Consider the following 17589-nt stretch of genomic DNA (forward strand, 5'->3'; position numbering starts at 1 on the left):
TATATCTTTTAAAAAGGTAGTAATGTTGATGCCTTTTTTTTAAAACAAAACAAAACAAAAAACTGGCTGGGCCCGGTGGCTCACGCATATAATCCCAGCACTTTGGGAGGCCGAGGTGGGCAGATCACAAGGTCAGGAGATCGAGACCATCCTGGCTAACATGGTGAAACCCCGTCTCTACTAAAAATACAAAAAATTAGCCAGGCGTGGTGGCGGGCGCCTGTAGTCCCAGCTACTTGGGAGGCTGAGGCAGGAGAATGGTGTAAACCCGGGAGGCGGAGCTTGCAATGAGCTGAGATCACGCCACTGCACTCCAGCTTGGGTGACAGAGCAAGACTCTGCCTCAAAAAAAAAAAAAAAAAGAAAAGAAAAACCTTGGGGGAAATACAGAGGAAGCCCCGAGGCATCCCTTCCAAAAAGCTGAACATGCTTTACTTAGAATTGTGACCTCGTTTTCCCCGTTAGAAAAGTCTGTGGTTAGAAGCTTCCTGGTAAGGCCAGGGTGAGAAGGTGGAACCGATGTTTCTGTCTGTGTGACAGGTTCCCTCTGCCTGTTCCTCCAGGTGGCCTCCCCGTGGTCTTCTGCTGTGGTGGGATCCAGTCCCAAAACCAGGTCTGGGGCCACCATCATCATATTTGTGTCCCCCACCCCAAGATTCTTACGTCAAAACCCTAATCCCCAAGGTGATGGTGTTAGGAGGCGGGGCTTTTAGGAGGTAATGGGGTCACTGGGGTGGGGTCTCATGAGTGGGATCAGTGTCCTTACAGGAGGGGCCCCAGAGAGCTCCCTCACTCCTTCCACTATATGAGGACACAGTGAGATGGCACCGTCTATTAATTAGGAAGCCGGTCCCCACCAGCCTCTGAATCTCCCACACCTTCATCTTGGATTGCAGCCTCCGGGACTGACAGCAGTAAATGTCTGTTGTTTCTAAGCCCCGGTCTACCATGTTTTGTGATGGCAGCCCAAATGGATTTCGATGGGGCTCTATGCACCTCACACAGCAGGGTCCGTGGAAAGGCAGCTGCGATGCGCTGGTCTATTACCTCTTCTGTGTTCTTTCACACTATCTTAGTCTTGCGTGACTGCTGGAATGAAGGACCGCAAATATAGTGACTTAAAACCACATACAATGAAGAGATACCTGCACTCACAGGTTCACTGCAGCACAAGTCACACAACAGCCGAGATAGGGCAACAACCCACGTGCCCGTCAGCAGATGACTGGGTGAAGAAAATGTGCTCTCTACACAATGGAGTACTATTCAGCCTGTCAAAAGAATAAAGTCCTGTCATTTGCAACAGTGTGGATGCAACTGGAGGTCATTATGCTCTGAGAAATAAGCCAGGCACAGAGAGATAAATATCATTATCTCACTGCTTTTTTTTTTTGGACAGCCTGGATGCCCAGGCTGGAGTGCAGTGATGTGGTGTCACGGCAGCATCGACGTCCCAGGCTCAAGGGATCCTCTCACCTCAGCCTCCTGAGTAGCTGGGACTACAGGTGTGCATCACCATACCAGGCTATTGTTTTGATTTTTTTTGTAGAGATAGAGTCTCGTCATGTTTCCCAGGCTGGTCTTGAACTCTTGGCCTCAAGTGATCCTCCCAGTTTAGCCTCCCAAAGTGCTGGGATTATAGGCGTGAGCCACCGTGCCCTGCCTGACCTATGTACTTTAGAATCCCAGAAGCAAATCTCATATCCTACTGGAGGAGCAAGACAGAAACACAGGTGCAGGTGCCAGAGGGCAGATTGTTTGCACAGAAACCTGGGCATGTGGATGAATTTGGTAATACTCATGTGTGTGGGCAAACTTGGCCGGTCCCTTTTTTTCCAAGGTTCCCTTGTGCAAGAAGAATGAAACCAATGCAACCAATACTCTTAAGAAACTCCTCCTTTCTGGAGCGTTTTCACGCTGTGTTTCTGAGGTGGGCATGTTTTCCCAGCATCTCCACTTCTGTGCTGTGTTGGTTGAGACAGGATGATGGACATTTTGCTTCCCCATTAGGATCTTAAGTCAAAGTCCAGTTGGCGTTTGCGTTTGATCTGAGTAGTAGAAAACATGATAAATAGCCATTGGAGGCCGGGTGTAGGGGCTCACACCTGTAATCCCAGCACTTTGGGAGGCCGAGGTGGGCGGATCACTTGAGATCAGGAGTTCGAAACCAGACTGGCGAACATGACGAAACCCTGTTTGTACCCCAAAATACAAAAATTAGCTGGGCGTGGTAGTGGGTGCCTGTCATCCCAGCTGCTCAGGAGGCTAAGGCAGGAGAATCACTGGAACATGGGAGACAGAGGTTGCAGTGAGCCAAGTCTGTGCCACTGCACTCCAGCCTGGGTGATAGAGTGAGACTCCATCTCAAAAAAACAAAAAACAAAAAAACCCAAAACACATTAGATGCATTTGAAGCTGCCCAGCATTCTCCCATGCTGGTGGAATAGGCATCCAGGTGACTCACCCTGCCCTGTCTGAACACCTTTAGCGAAGATGTAAATGACTTGCAGAGGAAGGAGGTGCAGGTTCGAGGATGGAAATTCCTTCCCCCTCCAGCGCTGACGGCGTCCACCTCCACCTTCCTGCGGTCTAAGGAGACCACATGGAGACTGTCAGTGTGGGAGGCGGTCGCCGGTCTGGTGAGTCTCCCCACGGAGGAATTTCCTGTGGGTCGCCTCTGGGCAGTTCTTCCAGCCTTTCATGTCTTCTGTCAGATGATACAGTGGCCAGGTCGAGGGATTATGATTTTGTTTGTTTTTTGTTTTTTAGAGACAAGGTGTTGCTCTGTCGCCCAGGCTGGAGTGCAATCAATTATAGCTCAGCTGCAGCCTCAAACTACAGGGCTCAAGTGATCCTCCTCCCTCAGCCTCCCAAGCAGCTGGGACTACAGGGACACACCACCATGCCCAGCTCATTCTCTCAGAAGGTGGAGAGAAGAGAAGAGAGGAGGGCAGAAAACTGTCCATGTGACTAGTTTGGGCCTTTCCATCCTGCTTAATCCAGAACTGTCAAGGTTAGACCCTGGTCATTCTTTAATATGTTTGAAACATAGGGCTGGGCACGGTGGCTCACGCTTGTAATCCCAGCACTTTGGAAGGCCAGGGTGAGAGGATCACTTGGGTCCAGGGGTTTGAGACCAGCCTGGGCAACATAAGAAGACCCCCTCTCTACCAGGCGGGGAAAATGAGCCAGGCACGGGGACGCATGCCTGTGGTCCCAGCTATTCGGGGGGCTGAGATGGGAGGATTGCTTGAGCTCGGGAGGTGGAGGCTCCGGTGAGCTGCGATTGTGCTACCGCACTCTAGCTTGTGTGACGGAGTGAGACCCTGCCTCAATTTAAAAAGAAAAATAGACCTTCCTTCTGTGCAGTGTCTTCCCTGCTGGCCTCCATGCCCTTGTACCTGTTTAAAAATCCATTAGCATTTTTCACCAGGACATAGAGAAAGGAAGTTGTCTCACGCAGTTCCTGTTCAATTGCACAAGTCCACACAGATCCTTGCAACCCACGCTACCATTTACTTAGCATGCGTTGTGTGTGGGCATTCCATGATTCTCCGAGGTAGTTATTTTGGATGTTATATTGGGGAGGCACCCCATCAAAGAGATTTGGAGGGCAACCTGTGGAGGGTTCTTTTAAAATCGTTGACAACTAATTTGGTGGATGTTTTCACCTTGCTGAATCATTCCCTTGGCGGTCATTTTGCAGACCAAAGGGGTTGCACGCAGGTGTGGCCAGAGAGACCTTGGCACAGAAGAAACAAGTGCTTTGTAATGTTTAGGGCACCTGGGATCTCTTTGGATGCACGGGCATAAGGGGACCCTGTGCAAGCCTGCCTGCATTTATTTGGATATGCAAGCTTATATTGGAGTCTTGGCAATGAGAGGACAAGAGTGGAGGGAACAGAGCTGTTAACAGAAAGGGGTCTGTGTCCAGACGCCAAGAGAGGGTTCTTGGATCTCATGTAAGAAAAAATTCAGGGCAAATCCATAGAGTAAAGTGAAAGCAAGTTTATTGAGAAAGTAGATGAATAAAAGAAGAGCTACTCCATAGCCAGAGCAGCCTCGAGGGCTGCTGGTTGCCCATTTTTATGGCTGTTTCTTGGTTATATGGTAAACGAAAAGTGGATTATTCATGCCTTTCCTTTTTAGACCATATAAGGAAACTTCCTGATGTTGCCATGGCATTTGTAAACTGTCATGGCGCTGGTGGGAGTGTAGCAGTGAGGATGACCAGAGGTCACTCTTGTGGCCATCTTGGTTTGGGTGGGATTTGGCCGGCTTCTTTACTGCAGCCTGTTTTATCAGCAAGCTCTTTATGACCTGCATCTTGTGCTGGCCTCCTATCTCATCCCGTGACTTAGAATGCCTTCACCATCTGGGCATGCAGCCCAGCAAGCTTCAGCCTCATTTTACCCAGCCCCCCTTCAAGATGGAGTTGCTCTGGTTCAAATGCCACTGACAGAGCTAGCTTATGGTTGGAGACAATGTCTTAGGGAATTATTCTTCAAAAACTGCAAAATCCAGCTTGGATGAGATTCCAGAAGTCAAAAGGGTGTTGAGAAAGCAAGTTGTCTAGAATTTCTTCTTCATGGGCTGTTGATTTTGTTTACAATGACACCTTAAGAAAAAATAGGCGACACACAGTGACTCACGCCTGTAATCCCAGTGCTTTGGGAGGTCAAGGAGGGAGAATCATTTGAGGCTAGCAGTTCTAGACTAACCTGGACAACACAGTGAGACCTTGTCTTTACAAACAGTAAAAAAAATTAGCCGTGTGTGGTGGCACATACCTGTGGTCCCAGCTGTTCAGGAGGCTGAGGCAGGAGGATCATTTGAGCCCAGGAGTTGGAGGCTGCAGTGAGCTGTGATGGCGCCACTGCACTCCAGCCTTAGTGACAGAGCAAGATTCTGAAAAAAGAAAGAAAAGAAAAAAAGCAAAGGAAATAAAAGATAAAGAAGAAAGGAAACAGAAGAAAAAAGAAAAATAAATAATTTATATAGAAAAAAAATCCATAGTGACTCAAAATATTCCCTGGACACTGGAATAGAAATAGTTGTTAGACATGATTTTGTTTATTAAAGCTTTTCTTTAGCTCGTCCTTAAACAGTTTAGTATTTTCTTTTGAAAACAGATTCTGTCTTGTCAACTTCATTGATTTTTGGGCTGGGCTCAACACCTGTAATCCCAGCACTTTGGGAGGTCAAGGTGGGAGGAGTGCTTGAGGCCAGGGGTTCAAGACTAGCCTCAGCAACATGGTGAAACTTTGTCTCTAAAAACAAAAAACAAAACAAAAAAACCAATTAGCTGGGTGTGGTGGCACGTGCCTGTAGTCCCAACAACTTGGGAGGCCGAGGTGGGAGGATCACTTGAACCAAGGAGGTCGAGGTTGAAGTGAGCTATGATTGCACCATTGTGCTCCAGCCCGGGTGACAGAGTGAGACCATGAAAGAAAAGAAAGAAAAGAAAAAAAGAAAAGAGAAGAAGGAAAAGAGAAGAAGAAAGTAAAAGAAGAAAATATAGAAAAAAAATCAGTAACGACTCAAGATATTCCCTGGGTAGTTGAATAGAAATAGTTGTTGGACGTGATTTTATCTATTAAGGCTTTTGTTTAGTTTATCCCCAGTGTAGTATTTTATTTTGAGAATAGATTCTGGTTTATCAATTTCATCAGTCTTTGCAAAGAAACAGCTTTGGGTTTCCTTTATGTTTCTCTGTTAACTTCCTGTTTTCAGTTACACTGTGTTTTGCTCTGGTTTTTCTTTCATTTTTTCCACTCGTTTTAGGTTTCTAGAATTTCCTGAAGCATTGTATTTTGATACAGATTCTGAGCTGGTGCTTTGGGTGTCACAAGCCAGAGGGTCCTAGAGGAAGTAGAATTGTAACCGAGGAACACTTTTAGGAAACCCCATCCCTTTTGACCTTCAAAGGTCACCGCCTAATTTTGGTGTTTCGTAGTCTGACATGTTCATAGCTTGTGACTGTTAGACTGTGATTGAGCTCTGCTTTTTTTAAGTTTCTCTTACCCAGCTGGTGCTGTTTCAGCTCTAGCTTCCTCCTCTGTGTAATCAACACTCCCAGTCGCCTCTTCACCCAAAAAGCCACAGAAATAAGTGCAGAGAAAACAAGTCAGCTGCCACCTGCTACAGAAGCGTGTCCTTAAATGCGATGCATTTCAGGACAGCTGTGTGAGTTCCGGGAGCTTGTCTTCCTTCAAAGGGAAAAGTAAAAATAAACAGGAAGTTTGCACTGAAAGCATTCTCAATTGAGTGCCATTTGGCTGTAGTGTTTCAGATGCTCATTTCGAACTTTGGAAGTTGTGGGATGGTGGGCGAGTGTGGGACCTGGGACGGAGATTCTCCACCTCTTTAAGAGTGAAAACCTGGCCAGGCGCGGTGGCTCATGCCTGTAATCCCAGAACTTTCGGAGGCTGAGGCAGGCGGATCGCCTGAGGTCAGGAGTTTGAGACCATCCTGGCCATAACAGTGAAACCCCGTCTCTACTAAAAATACAAAAAATGTGGCGGGTGCGGGAGAATCACTTGAACTTGGAAGGCGGTGGTTGCAGTGAGCTGAGATCATGCCACTGCACTCCAGCCTGGGCGACAGAGTGAGACTCCACCTCAAAAAAAAAAAAGAAAAAAGAAAATTAAAAAAAATGCCGGGCACAGTGGCTCACGCCTGTAATCCCAGCACTTTGGGAGGCTGAGGCGGGTGGATTGCCTGAGCTCAGGAGTTTGAGACCAGCCTGGGCAACACAGTGAAACCCCATCTCTCCTAAAATACAAAAAATTAGCCGGGCCGTGGTGGCACATGCTTGTAGTCCCAGCTACTCGGGAAGCTGAGGCAGGAGAATTGCTTGAACCTGGGAGGCGGAGATTGCAGTGAGCCGAGCTGGTGCCACTGTACTCCAGCCTGGGTGACAGAGTGACACTCCGTCTCAAAAAATAAAAAAAATTAGCCGGGTGTGGTGGCGCACATCTCTGACAGAGCGAGACTCCATCTCAAAAAACAAAACAAAACAAAACAGAATTTTGGAAGTTGTGGGATGGTGGGTTAGTGTGTGGTCTGGAATAGATTCTCTACCTCTGTAAAAGTAAAAACCTGGCTGGGTTTTTAACTGTAAAAGTAAAAACCTGTAATCCCAGCACTTTGGGAAGCCAAGGTGGGCAGATGACTTGAGGTCGGGAGTTTAAGACCAGTCTGGCCAACATGGTGAAACTCTGTCTCTACCCAAAACTACAAAAATTAGCCGGGTGTGTGGTGGTGGGCATCTGTAATCCCAGCTACTCGGGAGGCTGAGGCACGAAAATCACTTCAACCCGGGAGGTGGAGGTTGCAGTGAGCTGAGATCGTACCGCTGTGCATGCCACTGCACTGCAGCCTGAGCGGCAGTGAGACCCTGTCTCAAAAAAACCCAAAAAAACAAAAAGCAAAACACATACACAAAAAACCACAAAGACAAAAACAAAACAAAACGACAATAACAACAAAAAAAGTGAAAACCTACTTCTTTTACTGGACATGGTGGCTCATGCCTGTAATCATACCATTTTGGGAGGCCGAGGTGGGAGGATCACTCTCACTTTTCAAGGCCCAGGAGTTCGAGACCAGCCTGAGCAACACAGCAAGACCCTATCTCTCTAAAAAAAAAGAAAAAGAGAAAAATGTCTTCTTTCTATGTAGTGGATGAGTTCTTTCAGTGGGATGCTTTGCCTTTCTTCCTGCGTCTGTGGTTCTGTGGTATGCCAGCATATACGATAGTCACTAGAAGATCCGTAGTTGTGCACACAGCCACATGCATCACAGGTTTTTGGCTGATTTCATGACAACGCTTAAGGCTGCTGAAAACACTCTAATTCTTTGGATGTTGGCAAATGTTCAGATGAAACTAAGCGGCTGGCCCACCCACCTGCTCAGGAAAGAATGGCCACATTGTGTGGGAAAGGAATCCTCTGTTCCCTAGCTGGCTGCCTGGTGTTCTTGTTGAGTGAGCAGAACAGTGCCCTGGGTAGACCTGTGTGTGCTCCAAAAGGCGATTTTGTCAAGCGTTCCCTTGGGATGCCCTTGTTCCAGAAACCACGTTCTGTGTGACTCTCAGCTGGGCTTCCCAGACTGGATAGAGAAAACATGGTGATTCATGGCTGTGTGCGGTTGCCCACGCCTGTTATCCCAGCACTTTGCGAGGCTGAGGCGGGAGGATTGCTTGAGCCTGGGAGGTCGACACCAGCCTGGGCAACACAGTAAGAACTTGTCTCTACAAAACAAAAAAAGTCGGGCATGGTGACGAGCACCTGTGGTCCCAGCTACTCAGCTTAATGCGGGATGATCGCCTGAGCCTGGGAGTTGGAACTGCAGTGAGCCGTAATGACACCACTCTACTCCAGTCTGGGTGATGGAGCGAGACTGCATCTTTAAAAAAAAAGAAAAAAAAAAAAAGAACATTATGATTAATGAAAACAAACATTGCCTGGTGATAAGGAAAGTAAGAAGTAGGATTGTTCTCAGGTTAGTGATCCAGCAGACAAAGGAGTGTGCGGGAAGCAGGTCTCCAATTTAATAGCAGGACAGTGAAGCTAGAGCAAGTGACTTCTTTTTTTTTTAGAAACTGGGTGTTGCTTTGTCACCCAGGCTGGAGTGCAGTGGTGTAATCATAGCTGACTGCAGCCTTCACCTACTGGGCTCAAGGAGCCCTCCTGCCGCGCCTTCCCCAGTAGCTGAGACTACAGGCACATACCACCATACTTGGTTCATTTTTTGTATTTTTAGTAGACACGGGGGTGTGGGGATGGTTTGCTGTATTATCCAAGCTGATCTCAGACTTCTGGCCTCAAATGATCCTCCTGCCTTGGCCTCCCAAAGTGTTGGGATTACAGGCATGAGCCACTGTGCTTGGCGAGTAAGTAGCTTTTTGTTTGTCCGTTTGTTTGTTTTTGAAAACAGTCTCGCTCTGTCGCCCAGGCTGGAGTGCAGTGGTGCAATCTTGGCTCACTGCAACCTCCTCCTCCCGGGTTCAAGTGATTCTCATGCCTCAGCCTCTCGAGTAGGTGGGATTACAGGCGCATGTCACCATGCTTGGCTAATTTTTGTATTTTTAGTATGGACAGAGCTTTGCCTTGTTGGCTAGGCTGGTCTCAAACTCCTGACCTCAAGTGATCCGCCTGCCTCGGCCTCCCGAAGTGCTGGGATTACAGTTGTGAGCCACCGCGTCCAGCCAAACAAAAAAAGTCTATCTTATACAGAAGATCCCTAATTTATGATGATTCCATTTATGATGGTTTGAGTTATGATAGTTTGAGTTAGGATAGTTCGATTGATGATTTTTTGACTTTATAATGGTGGGAAAGAGAGACACAGTCAGTGGAAACCGTGCTTTGAATACCCATGCAACCATTCTCTTTTTAGCTTGCAGTGCAGTATTCAGTAAACTACATGAGGCATTCAATACTTGATTGTAAACTAGGCTTCACGTTAGGTGATTTTGCTCAGTTGTGGTTAATGGAAGTGTTGTGAGCAGGGCAGGCCAGGCTAAGCTGTGATATTCGTAAGTTAGGTGTATTCGATGCATTTTTGACTTACCGTATTTTCAACTTTCAAGGGGTTTATGGGGGTGTAATGTCATCATTGTAAGTTGAGGAGTGTCTGTATCGTAGACTGGGGGCTTAAACAGACATTTATTGCTCACAGTTCTGGAGGCCGGGAGTCACAGATCAAGGCGTGGCAGATTGGGCGTCTGGTGAGGGCTTCCTGGTCCATAGATGGCACCTTCTCACTGTGTCCTCACATGGTGGAAAGGGTGAGGGAGCTCTCTAGGGTCCGTTTAATAAAGACACTGATCCCATTCATGAGGCTCCACCCTCATGACCGCGATGCTTCCCAAAGACCCCACCTCCTAACACCATCACCTTGGGGATGAGGATTCAACCCGGGAATTTCACCCCGTCTCTACTAAAAATACAAAAATTAGCCAGGCATGTTGGTGGGCACCTGTAATCCCAGCTACTCAGGAGGCTGAGGCACGAGAATCGCTTGAACCCAAGTGGCAGAGGTTGCATTGAGCCGAGATCATGCCACTGCACTCCAACCTGGCCAATAAAGTGAGACTCTGTCTCCAAAAAAAAAAAAAAAAAAAAAAAAAGGTGAAAAGCGGTGTGTCCTGCACTGACCAGGCTGAATGGGTAGTGGCTATAGCCTTGCAGTAGGGCTAGACTTTAACCATTAGGTTGCTGGATTGTCGGGAAGCAGGGAAGCCCCAGGGGCAAGCTTTCACCATTAGGGTTTTCTTTGTGAAGAAATAGAAGGAAATGAAAAGGCAGGCACTGGGTAGGAGAGAGCTAGGGAAGACATTGGGGTGGTGGCACTCCAGGATAGCGTTGCCCCCCAGTGTCATTCACACCAAAGAAACCTGAGGCAGCCTTTCTGATGTGTCATTCTTAGGAAAACCACCATGAATCTGGCATCGAGCTATCAGTGAAACTGGGAGAGCTTAACGGAAGTAAAGACGTGTGGTCCCAGAAATGACATCATTCAGAGAACCTAAGAGAAAATTAAAAGCAAAAGAGGGTCATGTGCGCTGTGACTCAAACTTTGGGAGGTCGAGTGGGAAGACTGCTTGAGCCCAGAAGTTTGAGACCAGCCTGGGCAACATAAGGAGACCCTATCTCTACAAAAAATACAAAAATTAGCCAAGTGTGATGGCACATACCTTAGTCCCAGCTACTCAGGAGGCTGAGGTGGGAGGATTGCTTGAGCCTGGGAGTTCGAGGTTGCACTGAGCTAAGATTGCTCCTCTGCACTCCAGCCTGAGCGACAGAACAAGATCCTGTCTCAGAAACAAAAACAAAAGCAAAACAAAACAAAAAAATTCCAAAAGGGAAATATAAGTGAAAACAAAAAATCTCACTTTGAGATAACTTTTTAGAAGAGTTGGAGAGGGTCTTGTCTCCATCCACAAAAATAGGATGTTACAGTGAAAGAGAAAGAGGAAGAGCTTTATATGGGACTGCTGAGAGTTAAAAGAAAACATTGCATTAAATAAATTAGAAGGGTGATCTCATCCCTGCCTGTGACTTCAGTTATCATCTTAAGGCTTTGGGTCTCAATGCACACGTCTAGTTTAGACCTTTCTTAGGAGCCCTGAAGGGTGCATTGCCAACTACTGCCTGTTGGAAGGTCCATTTTTCCCAGGATATCCAGCAACACTCTTATATAAGAGTGTCCTGCTCCATTGTCACAAATGACCATAAACTGAGGAACACAAGCAACAGAAATGTATGCTCTCCCAGCCCTGGACACCAGGAGTCTGAGATCAAAGTGCCGGCAGGACTGTACCCCCTCTGCAGGTTCTAGGGAGGATCCTTCCTGCCTCTCCCGGCTCCGGGGGGCTCCAGGGGGCTCCAGGCATCCCTGGGCTTGTGGCCACATCTCTCCAGTCTCTGCCTCTGTTTCCACGTGGCCTCCTCTGTGCCTGTGTCTCCTCTTCTATCTCTTAGAAGCACACTGGTCATTGGATTTAGGGCCCACCCTACTCCAGGACGATCTCATCTTAAGATCCCTAGCTTAATCACATTTGCAGAGTTCCTTATTTCCAAATAAGTTCCCATTCCAGCTTCTGGACATGAGGATGTGAATATATCTTTGTGGGGACTCCAGTTCAGTCTACTAGAGTTGTACGCAGTTCCTTCTGGAGGCTCTGGGGGAGGATCCTTTCTGCATCTCCCAGCTCCTGGGGGCTCCAGGCGTCCCTGCACTTGTGGCTGTATCACTCCAGTCTCTGCCTCAGTCTCCATGTGGCCTTCTCCTCTGTGTCTGTATCTCCTCATCTTTTTTTTTTTTTTAAATAATTTATTTATTTATTTATTTATTTGTGATGGAATTTCACTCTTTTGCCCAGGCTGGAGTGCAGTGGCGTCATCTTGGCTCACTGTAACCTCCGCCTCCCGGGTTCAAGTGATTCTCCTGCCTCAGCCTCCCGAGTAGCTGGGATTATAGGCACCCAACACCACGCCCGGCTTTTTAAAAGTATTTTTAGTGGAGACAGGATTTCACCATGTTGGCCAGGCTAGTCTCGAACTCCTGTCCTCGGGTGATCCACCCGCCTCGGCCTCCCAAAGTGCTGGGATTACAGGTGTGAGCCACCGTGCCTGGCCATTTTTAATTATTATTATTTTTTCCTCTTCTGTCTCTTAGAAGGACACCTGTTGTTGGATTTAGGTCCCACCCTCAATCCAGGATGGCCTTATCTGGAGATTGTTTACTTAATAGAAACTACAAAGACCCTATTTTCAAATAAGGCTCCATTCACAAGCACCAGGGGTTAGGATGTAGACATATTTTTGGGGGACACCATTCAACCTAGTCCATCCCTCAATCTCAATATATCCACTGGGTTCAACATGAACTGTATCCTCTTCTTCCCCAAAACAGAACAACCCAGAAGACCGCTGTGCACATGCACACCTTGCCTAAGTTATCAGCACTCACTGCTTAGATGCCCAAACCCTAAGCCGTGATCGTCTCCACCCTCCCTCTTGCAGCCCAGTTGAGCCCATTCTCTGCCCAAGCACCTTATGAACAAGGCTTTAACCCTCCATCTCCACCGCCTTCCCATTTTCATTGGAAATTTTACTTCTTAAAAGAGGCCTTCCCTGACTTTTTGACCAAAGTTAGATGCATCCCGATGTTCTCCGATGGATATGTTGTTTGAAGTCCTCAAGTGTAAACAAACTCATGTGAGGTCACCCAAGTTAGACTTACTGTTATTAATGTTTCCTCCCCTCCTTCCAGCCCGACTGGAACTAAACCAAACTAAATGAGGGACCAACCTTGTGTTATTCATTGCAGTTTCTTAGAGGTAAACAGCACCTGTGACACAGGAGAATATCAATCATGATGGAAGTGATGCATTAATTTATTATATTGACTCCTTTTTTTCCTCCCCCGAAAGCTATTTTGTGTTCAAAACCTGGACTGCATAAACCACTTCATTGTCCAAGATGGAGTGTTAGAAGCCGACACCTAATGAAAGAATTCAGTGTGTCTCGGTGGTACGAACTCTAAAGCCATCTAACATTAAATGCAATAAAAGTTCAGTTGCTTACTCTCCATAGCCTCAATTCAAATCCTCAGTAGCCACTTGTGAGCTTGTGGCTACCATCTTGGACAGCACAAATAGAGAACGTTTCTATCATTGCAGGCAATTCTGCAGACAGTGCTTGCTCCAAAACAGGGGGTCTCATCTGGCGGCCGGCCTTCCCCAACCGGGCACTTGACAGTGTGTAGGGACAGTTGTGGTTTTCACTACTGGGGGTGGATGCTGAAGGCATGTGGTGAGTGGAGCCCAGGGACGCTGCTCTACAGCTTTGCAGTGCACAGGACAGCCCTACAGAGAATCATCCAGCCTCAAATGTCAGCAGTGCTAGGCTGAGAGAACCTGCATTAGCGTGACAGTCTGTCTCTCTCTCTCTGTCTCTCTCTTTCTCTCTCTCTCCCTCCCCCTCCCCACTCTCGCTCTCCACTTCTCCACCCATCCCATCTGTTATCTATCTACCTACCTACCTATCAATTATCTAACCATCCTATTTATCTATGTATCACCTGTCTATCCTGTTACCTACCTACCTACCTACCTACCCACCTGTCCATCCATCCATCCAATCAATTAATCCAACAATCTGTCATCTTTCTATCTTTCCATCTATGTATCATACCCTTTGTCCGTCCATCCATCCATCCATCCATCCATCCATCCATCCATCCATCCAATCAATCATCTTTCTATCTATCCATCTATCTGTCTGTCATACCCAGCTGTGGCAGAGATTCTCTGCCAATGGCAGTTCAGCTCCCTCATGGGGATAGTTCTTCCCTGGACAAGTCTGGAGACATTTTTGTTGTCACAGCTCAGGGAGGTGCTACTGATAACAGGTGGGTGGAGCCCAGCGTCACTGCTCAGCCACCTTACAGTGCACGGGATGGCCCCACCACAGAGAATCATCCAGCCCCAAATGTTAATAGACTCAGTTTGAGAAGCTGATCTCCAGGGTAATTTGGAGGAGTCCTGTGGAATTATTGCATTCTATTGAAGGGGGAATTAATGAATTTTATAAGTATAATGGTTGAAAAATTATTCTTTTTCTTGAAGGTAGAATGTAATATAGCCCCCCCGCCCCCGGGGGGTGGGACCGGGTTAAGAGAGAATATTAACTGCTTATCCCTCCTCTATGCCGAGACAGGCTTATCTGTGTTCCATCGTTTTACGTTCCTTGAGGCATGGTGAGTTCTTGCTTCCCTCCCTAGTGCGGCTGTAAAGTCACAAGGTTGAGAAGCAATTGCTACAAAAGTATGTATTCCCAAGGATGTAAGACATATGGTGTAACAAATGTAAAACAGTAATTAACTGCCTTTGTTCTCACTTCTGCAAGTCGCTTTCTGCAGCACGTAACTCCCGCCCCAAACTGCTTAAAAGGTGATTGATCCCTGTGTTCGGGGCTCAGACTTTCTAGATCCTAGTCGGACTGAGCCGGTGATCACCTTCATAATTAAAAGCTCTCCTAACTCTGCTCGGTCTCTCCCGTCTCTGATTTATCCCGCAACACTATCATGGAGGTAGGCTAGTATGTCTTTAAACTGGCTGGATTGTATTGTGGATGTGTGAAAACCAACTCTTGTTTTTCTTGATAGAGTCGCACCCAAATGTTATTCAAAGCTGCACATACTATGCTTGTATAAATACACTGAGCCAGAAATCACAAACCTTTCCCTGGCTTCACATCTGTTAGTGTTGTGGGAGAAGGCGAAAATTTCCTGTTTTTCTTTTCACTTCTGTGATTGTACATTTTGTATTTTGTTGTTATTTTTTGAGACAGGGTCTCACTTTGTCACCTAGGCTGGAGTGCGGTGGTATGATCATAGCTCACTGCAACCCCCGCCCCCAGCCTCAAGTGATCCTCCTGCCTCAGCCTCCCAAGTAGCTGGGACTACAGTCGCCACCACGCCTGGCTGGTTTTTTTGTGTTTTTAGTAGAGATGGGGTTTTGCTTTGTTGTCTAGCCTGGTCTTGAACTCCTGTGCTCAAGTGATCCGCCCACCTTGGCTTCCCAACTGCTGGGATTACAGGTGTGAGCCACTACTCACGGCCACATTTTATATTTCTGATGAGAAAGTGTAATTTAATACGCTGTAAATCGGAGAATGTAGTTCTGAAACATCTCTTTCTATCTTTTAAAATAGGGCAGTGTAAAAATGGAATGTTTTTGACTCAGCAAAATTTTGAGGGAGTTTGTTTGTTTCTAGCTGTCGGGACCAGTGAACTCACAAAACTATCTACCACACAGTGCTTGACTGAATTGGCTCTACTGGTTTTACCTGAAGTTTGAAGTAAATATTCCAAGCTTTAAAAGATATCTTCTTCCTCCCCTACCCAGGTTATAGCAGCAATATAAATACAAAAATCTTCCTAAGAATATCCAAAGCATACATTCTTTCCTAAAAAAAAATTGTTTATAGAGATATAATTTCTATACAATAAGATTCACCCTTTAAAAACACAACAGTTCTTTAGTTTTCAGTTTATACACAGTTAGCACACTGTTTTTATTTATTTATTTTTTTAGATGGAGTCTTGCTCTGTCACGCAGGCTGGTGTGCAGTGGCGTGATCTTGGCTCACTGCATACCCCGCCTCCTGGGTTCACGCCATTCTCCTGCCTCAGCCTCCCGAGTAGCTGGAACTACAGGTGCCCGCCACCACGCCTGGCTAATTTTTTGTATTTTTAGTAGAGACGGGGTTTCACCGTGTTAGCTGGGATGGTCTCGATCTCCTGACCTCGTGATCCACCCAACTTGGCCTCCCAAAGTGCTGGGATTACAAGCGTGAGCCACCGCGCCCGGCCCATTCATTCATTTTTTGAGACAGAGTCTTGCTCTCTCACCCAAGCCAGAGCACAGGGGTGCGATCACTACTCACTGCCGTCTCGAACTCCTGGGCTCAAGTGATCCTCCTGCCTTGGCTTCCCAGGTAGTTTGTACTGCAGGTGTGTAACCACCATGCCCTGCTAATTTTTTGATCTTTTAATAGAAATGGGGTCTTGTTATGTTACCCAGGCTGGTCTAGGACTCCTGAAGTGATGTCCTTCCGTGGCCTCCCAAAGTGCTGGGATTATAGGCATGAGCCACCATGCCTGGCCAGCACACACTCTTTTTAAAAAAATACTTTTTAGAAGCTTTTTTTCCTCTGTGAAATAGAAGGTTATACTTGTTTGCAACAGTAATTTCAAAAATTGACTTTGTAAAGGAGAACTGCATGTTTCACACACTTATTTCCTACCTCGTAGCATTTAATGTTCTTTTATTGATTTTACCCACGGGGGAAAATGTCAGGGAAAAGAACTGGGTTTGATGATGATAAATTTGTACATTCTGATGTCATCATTATTGTGAAACAATTATTTAATGCACTGCATCAGTTTTACTTATCAATTTAACATAAATTGAACCTATGTAGATGAAGCATTTCTATAGTTATAAATTTTAAAAGGTGAGAAAGTTATATAGTGAAATGCATCGCTGTTTTTGTGCCTCACCTGTGCACAATTTGCCCTCTCCTCCCACCCAGGTGCCCATATTAATGTGTCTTATGTATTTCTCCAAAGTCCTTTCTCCATATAGAAGCCAATGTCACTTACGGAGAAGGGCCTCACTTTGTTTTGTTTCTTTTGTAAACAGGTGGTGGTCCTGCTCTTTTGCCCAGGCTGGAATGCAGTGGTACTATCATATTGCACTGCAGCCTCCAACTCGGGCTCAAGCAGTTCTCCCAGCTGTGCCTCATGAGTGGCTGGGCCACAGGCGCATACCACCACACCCTGCTCATTCACATCATTGTTTTTGTAGAGCTGGTGTCTGGCTATGTTGCCCAGGCTAGTCTCGATCTCCTGGGCTCAAGTGATCCTTCTTCCTCAGCCTTCTCAAGTGCTGGGATTACAGGCATGAGCCGCTGCTCCCGGCCTCCACCCATCTACAGGTGTGGAACAAGAGCGTGTTCCCTCCCAAGCTAATGTGGCGTGTCCTGGCCTCCCAGACTATAGACAAGATCGATGTGGGCTGTGCCCACTTCTTGAGTTACCTTTTTTTTTTCTTTGGGGACAGAGTCTCGCTCTGTCACCCAGGCTGGAATGCAGTGGTACGATCTTGGCTCAGTGCAGCCTCTGCTTCCCAGGTTTAAGCAATTCTCCCGCCTCAGCCTCCTGAGTAGCTGGGGTTACAGGTGCCTGCCACCATGCCTGGCTAATTGTTGTATTTTTAGTAGATACAACCATATTGGCTGGGCTGGTCTCGAACTCCTGGCCTCAAATCATCCACCTGCCTTGGCCTCCCAAAGTGCTGGAGTTACAGGCGTGAGCCAGTGCGCCCAGCTGGGTTTTACCTTTTTTGTTTGTTTGTTTTTGGAGACAGAGTCTTGCTCTGTCGCCCAGGCTGGAGTACAGTGGTGTGATCTTGGCTCATTGCAGTCTCCGCCTCCTGGGTTCAAGCAATTCTCCTGCCTCAGCCTCCCGAGTAGCTGGAATTACAGGCATCTGCTGCCACGCCCAGCTAAT

The 17589-nt window shown here is 46.9% G+C and overlaps 1 protein-coding gene across 1 annotated transcript in view; it reads left to right on the forward strand.

The window, feature by feature from the left end:
* Positions 1 to 980: 980 nt before the first annotated feature.
* PRKX (protein kinase X-linked) overlaps positions 981 to 17589 on the forward strand; it is a 94880-nt gene continuing 78271 nt past the window's right edge. Inside the window, exons 1-2 of the mRNA XM_026449581.1 lie at positions 981 to 1009; positions 2489 to 2639. Coding sequence (XP_026305366.1) covers positions 981 to 1009; positions 2489 to 2639 — 180 coding nt within the window. The remainder of the gene's footprint in view (positions 1010 to 2488; positions 2640 to 17589) is intronic.

The sequence above is a fragment of the Piliocolobus tephrosceles genome, chromosome Y (assembly GCF_002776525.5).
Source record: "Piliocolobus tephrosceles isolate RC106 chromosome Y, ASM277652v3, whole genome shotgun sequence".
Taxonomy (NCBI): Eukaryota; Metazoa; Chordata; class Mammalia; order Primates; family Cercopithecidae; genus Piliocolobus; species Piliocolobus tephrosceles.